This window comes from Cibotium barometz, chromosome 44 (genome assembly GCF_041138505.1).
Source record: "Cibotium barometz isolate CiBa-2024 chromosome 44, ASM4113850v1, whole genome shotgun sequence".
Taxonomy (NCBI): domain Eukaryota; kingdom Viridiplantae; phylum Streptophyta; class Polypodiopsida; order Cyatheales; family Cibotiaceae; genus Cibotium; species Cibotium barometz.
Genome location: NC_141089.1, coordinates 29,020,319 through 29,026,175, shown reverse-complemented (window position 1 = coordinate 29,026,175; position 5,857 = coordinate 29,020,319). Strand labels below are relative to the sequence as shown.

The 5,857-nt window shown below is 40.6% G+C and overlaps 1 protein-coding gene and 1 long non-coding RNA gene across 2 annotated transcripts; both read left to right on the top strand.

Moving 5' to 3' along the window:
* The first annotated feature begins 561 nt into the window (after positions 1-561).
* On the top strand, positions 562-1,356 carry LOC147613168 (uncharacterized). Its single transcript, XR_015263315.1, has 3 exons — positions 562-640; positions 733-1,077; positions 1,162-1,356. It is a non-coding gene; the product is annotated as an uncharacterized LOC147613168 (long non-coding RNA).
* Positions 1,357-1,488: 132 nt separating this feature from the next.
* LOC147613167 (uncharacterized) lies at positions 1,489-2,160 on the top strand. Its single transcript, XM_086782760.1, has 2 exons — positions 1,489-1,923; positions 2,023-2,160. Exons 1-2 carry the CDS (start codon positions 1,489-1,491, stop codon positions 2,158-2,160), a joined length of 573 nt encoding a protein of 190 aa, XP_086638886.1.
* Positions 2,161-5,857: the final 3,697 nt, after the last annotated feature.

Here is a 5,857-nt window from a genome sequence, read left to right as displayed (position 1 = left end):
TTATGCGAAATATGTTTAATGTATGCAAGAGTAATTTTGTAATTAAATGGACTCTGTAGGACGATATGGAGATGAAAATCGAGGTCAAGGCTAAGGGCATGGATGTAGACGGAAGGGCTAAGGTGATAAGAGAGGTAGAAATTCTGTATAAGAATAGGGTGGGAAAGTTTGCCCGCATAGCAGACCCTGCCAATGGAGAATACTTTTGGCGTGCTGTTTTGTCACTTCCTTGGCATGCAGCAGGGACCCATATTGCGACAGAAGAGAAACTGAACATGATTGGGGCTGCACAAGTTAGGGATGAAGATAAGGCATTCTTAGTTCGAATGTTGGATAATTCACAAGCTAGCATTCGAGAGATAGAGTACTTGCCTAAAGACAAAGCAAAAGCTAGAGAGTGGCTACATTCATTTGTGTTCTGGCTACAAATAAGTTCTTATGGCTCCAAGCTTCTGGAGGAGATTGAAAATTGTGATAGAATCTCCTTACCTTCCATTAATTCCTTTATAGACTATGTCGTCTTTCATCGACAAAAGTATTTCAAAAAAGCTTTCAGAGTTCATCAGGGGGATATAAAATTTAGCAATGATATGGACACACAAAAAGGGCTACGCTCTGCAACACATCGAGTTGTTTATAGGTAAAAAAAAAAACTTGGTCAATTTTATTTCTTCTCCTTATGCTTCTTATATAGCCTATTGACTTTAGTTTTCCTTTCCATTTGGAATTTAGATGGCTGCTGAAAGAGGTGGATAGTGGTGTAGTACAGGCCATACCACCTCTTGTGTTGTTATGGATTTGCGAGGATACTCCACGATATATATATGCGGATCTGCACCTTGGGAGAGTAAGTGTTTTCTGTAATCATGGTCATGATGATAAAATGTATGTATGATGATAAAACGTATGTTATCTATTTTTGAAATGCATGGTTAGCCTCTATCAAGTGTTGAAAAGACAAGATGCCCCTGGTGGCTAGACATGGAGAGGTTTGTTGTGCCAGATGAAGAAATTCAATTACATGATCAACACTTAGCTATATTGGCTAAGATGACCATAGTGGAGGGTTCTGATGAGGTAACCATAAGTTGTCTCTGATTTTTGCACGATGATAAAGTTTTTTGATGAGGTAATTTATAACCATAAGTTGTCTTTGTGCAGAGTATACCATTGACTGCAGTACGTGGCTGCTCTACGAGCTCTCATGCCACATCTATAGCCTCTACATCTAGAATGCACCCTCTACCAGTTAACCTAGGGAGGGATATAGTGAGTCAAGCATTGGATGCAAATAGGAGACAAAGAGAAGTACATCAAACAACAAGTACTTCGGGCAATGTACATGTAGCCTCGTCTATGATCCAACCAGCACCTTTGAAAGGTGATATCATGCCGTTAACAGTGTATGTTTATTGGGGCGATAAATATTTTTCTCTTACCAATCAATCTTCTTCTGTGTTTCTTCTTGCATTGTGGGAATTCGCAGGCATGGTATATGCATTCAATACCTCCATCGAGGACCTTGCAAGGGACTGTAAGAACATAGAAGGGCCATCCCCTCTATTCAAACATGTTTTGGAAGCCATGAATGTGCTTTGTAATAAAGGAAAAGTCCATGGGAAAAGGACTGACTATTGTGTGGAGATGGTGTTTGTAGACTTCCCCTCAAACCTCGTTGTTGAGGGTTGTTTGGGACACAGAGTGCCACCTTGGAATGTGGTTAGCGAAAGTCTATATGAGGCAACTTTTCAATTTGTAGACTTTTGTCTTAATGATCATGGCTTCATAACATGCCTTTATACAATGGAAGAAGGAGTGAAGATAGAGCATGAGGCAACATCTAGAGGATTTGTGGTCTTTCATCGACAAGTGGTCAAATGCACTCCACCAGTGGGAAAGAAGATGGGACAACTTGTAACAAAGGTAGCTGCACACTTCTCTTCTACAAAAATTCTTATGTCTATGTCTATTTCAACTTATAGCCTAAGGAATTCACTACTATTTGAATGGATTTCATTACAGGTTGCATGTCTTATTCTATCTGTTTTTGTACGCTCAAGTACACCAAGGCAGTATTTACGGATGTATGGAGATAAGGTGGAAGAGCAAAATCTTGGGAGTGAATTAGATCTGGAACAAGACCTCATTCAAGATATGTAAGGGATCGACTCTGGATCTGTGATTAAAAACAATGTCTATGTATTTAGGGTTTAGGTTTTTGGGTCTCTCATCTCTGTGTTTATGTAGTGTTCCTGAAGAGGATATGGTAAAACGAAAGGGAAAGCCTTGGAGAGGTGGTTGCCAAAGAGGGCAGAGGCTATGCAAGTACATAGTATCTCTCTTTTCAAAGACAGGGGATACTATTGTTGACTTGTTTGCTGGGACTGGAACTCTTGGACTTATTGCAGCGGTCATGGAACGTAATGTTATTATCTTTGAAAAGGACCATCGCATATATAATAAGCTATTGGAGCCATATTCTACAAAGGTAATTCCCAAATTAATAAGACAAGGCACTGTTAATACCCCATAATCCTCTATAAATGCAATGTTCATTAATTTCTTACTTTTTTGCAGTTTGAAGAAGACTAAAGACATTTTGGATCTTAGCATTTTTTGTGAAGACAGAAGACATTTTGGATATTAGCATTTTTGGTGGATGTAGCGTGATATTTGAACTTTTTTTTAAAGACATTTAAAGACAGTTTCGATGTAGCATTTTTGGTGGATACAGAAGACATTTTATATATTAGCATTTTTGGTGGATGTAGCGTGATATTTGAACTTTTATTTAAAGACAGTTTGGATGTAGCATTTTTGGTGGATGTAGTAAGCCTGCTTTTATTTTGTGTCTTGAATACATTGTCTTGAAGGTGGTATGTCTTGAAGGTGGTATGGCATGTCATGTAGTAAGCCTGCTTTTTTTTTTTGGTATGTCATGTGTCATTCTTGCTCACTTTCAATGGATACATGACAAGAAACTGCTCGCATCTCGTATTGATTTGAAAATAATTTGCAAATTGGCTCGCTGCAATGGGCTCACTCCGTGGCCACCCTCCTATAACTCTAACTCTCTCTATGTCTCTCCTCTCTCTCTCTCTCTATGTAACTCTTTGTCTCTATAACTCTAACACTCTCTATGTCTCTCCTCTCTCTCTTTCTCTCTCTCTCTCTCTCTCTCTCTCTAACTCTCACTTACTCTTTCTATAACACACACACACACTCTCTCTCTCTAACTCACTAACTCTCTCTCTCTCTCTCTCTCTCTAGCTCTATCTCTCTCTCTCTCTCTCTCTCTCTCTCTCTCTCTCACTAATTCTCGCTCTAAACGTCCCTTTGTTACTCTCTCTCTAGCTATACTTTCTATGGCTCTCTCTCACTAACTCTCCCCACCTCTCTCTATATTACTAACTCTCTCTCTCTCTCTCTCTCTCTCTCTCCCCCTAACTCTTTGTAGCTCTATCTACCTCTCTCTCTTTGTAACTGTCAATAACTCTCTCTCTCTAGCTCTCACTCTATATAACTCTATACAAGTCTCTCTTTCTCTCTCTCTAATTCTCTAACTCTAACTCTTTCTCATTGATTCTGTCAATATCTCTTACTCTCTCAAACACTCGCTATTTCTCTAACTCCCTCTCTCTTCCTCAGTCTCTCTCTTTCTTTACATCTCATCCACTCCTTGTAACTAACTCTCTCTCTCTCTCTCTCTATCTCTATTTTTTACTCTCTCCTCTCTCTCTCCATCTCTCTATATTTTTACTCTCCCCTCTCTCTCTCCATATCTCTATATTTTTACTCTCTCCTCTCTCTCTCCATCTCTCTAACTCTCTCTATAACCCTCTCTATTTCTCTACCTCTCTAATTCTCTCTCTCTCTCTCTCTCTCTCTCTCTCTCTCTCTCTCTCTCTCTCTCTCTAACTCGCTCTCTAGCTTTCTATCTCAATGTCTCTCTAACACCCTCTCTATGTATCTCTCTCTCTAGTTCCGAGTCTCTAACTCGCTCTCTAACTTTCTATCTCAATCTCTCTCTAAAACCCTCTCTATGTATCCCTCTCTATATCTCTAACTTTTTCTAATCTCTCTCTCTCTCTCTCTCTCTCTCAAAAACTCTAACTTTATAGCTCTCACTAACTCTCTCTCTCTCTCTCTCTCTCTCTCTCTCTCTCTCTAAGAGAGTAAGAGAAATTGAGAGAGTTAAGAGAGAGAATGTAGAGTAAGAGAAATTGAGAGAGTCAAAGAGAGAGAATGTGAAGTAGAGAGAGAGAGAGAGAGAGAGTCATAGATATAGAGAGTTATAGAGTGAGTTAGAGAGCTACAAATAGGTAGAGAGAGTGTGACTTAGAGAAAGAGAGTTAGGAAAAGAGAGAGAACACTATTTGTAACTCCCTTTCTCTTTGTCACTAATTTACTCTTAGTTTCTCTCTCTCTCTCACACTACTTTATTCTCAGTTTCTCTCTCTCTACCTCTTTGTAACTCTCTCTATTTCTCTCTCTCTCTCTCTCTCTCGCTCTCTCTCTAACTTTTCAATCTCTCTTGCTCTCTCCAAATCTGTCTATTTCTCTCTTTAACACACTCTCTCTCTCTCTCTCTCTATATATAACTCACTCTCTCTCTACCTCTCTCTACCTATCTCTAAGTCACTCTCTTACTCTCTCTAACTTTCTCTCTCTCAAACTCCCTTTCTTTCTTTCTAACCCTCTCTCTCCTTCACCCTCTCTCTTTAACTCACTCACTCACTCTATAACTCTCTCTCTCTCTCTCTCTCTCTCTCTCTCTCTCTCTCTCTCTCTCTCTCTCTCTCTCTCTCTCTCACACACACACACACACACACACACACAAACACTCTCTTTACCTATATCTCTACTTCTCTCTAGCCCACTCTCTTTTCCTATATCTACTTCTCTCTAACTCACCGTCTAACACACCAGCTAGAGATTGAGACTGGCAGATTCAGAGGAGTACCAGCTGAGGCCAGGATTTGTCAGCTGTGCCAGATGGAGCCAGAGACAGAGTTACATTACATATGTCACTGTCCAGTATATTATGAGATACGAGGCCGTTTTCACTGCCTGTTTAGAGAGGGTTTCGGACCACTTTCTAGAGTCATGAGATACCAGGATCAGAGATGCCTCGGATTATACTTGCTGGAGCTTCGTAGACATAGAGAGGGTCTCTTGAGAGGGAGGGGATCAGAGAGGGAGAGACACTTACAGAGGCAAATTACAGACTTCTTTCAACCAGAGATCGAGCAGTCAGGCCAGCAGGCATTGCAGCTAGCCCCAGAGTATAGCCGCACCAAAGGTACACTGATTGATCGGGCTATTCAGCTGGGGCGGTCCAGGCGCCCCAAGATGAGAGGCCCATCTCGACACCAGCGGAGACTACAACAGAGGATCAGGACCATACTAGCACGGCATGGGAGACGTCCAGTGAGAGTACTCACCATGGAGGACATTGAGGATATCCGCCATCGACTGATGAGAGACATCTTTGGATAGTGATGCGTATGATGCTTACCTTTGTTGCTAGTTTTCCTCTTAGATGTTATCCATTAGGAGCTCCTAGTACCGTACTTTTCCTCATAGTTGTTTCAGTTTCAGTTAGTTCTTTAGTTGTTTTTAGCTTTCTTTATACAGACATTGTATCAGATCCACCTATTGTTGTAACCTTTTTGGTCTCATAGGTCATTTTGGCCTTCTGAAGACGTTAATATATCATTTCATTTCATTTCTCTCTCTCTCTCTCTCCTCTCTCTCTCTCTCTCTCTCTCTCTCAATAACTCTATCTAGCTTTGTTTCTCTCTCTAACTCTAACTCTCTCTCTCTTTAATTCTCTCAATCTCTCTTACTCTCTCAA

Coding starts and splice junctions, on each gene's coding strand:
- LOC147613167 (XM_086782760.1), top strand. CDS start 1,489: ATGGTATATGCATTCAATACCTCCATCGAGGACCTTGCAAGGGACTGT. Junction 1,924..2,022: donor TGGGACAACTTGTAACAAAG/GTAGCTGCACAC, acceptor ATTTCATTACAG/GTTGCATGTCTTATTCTATC.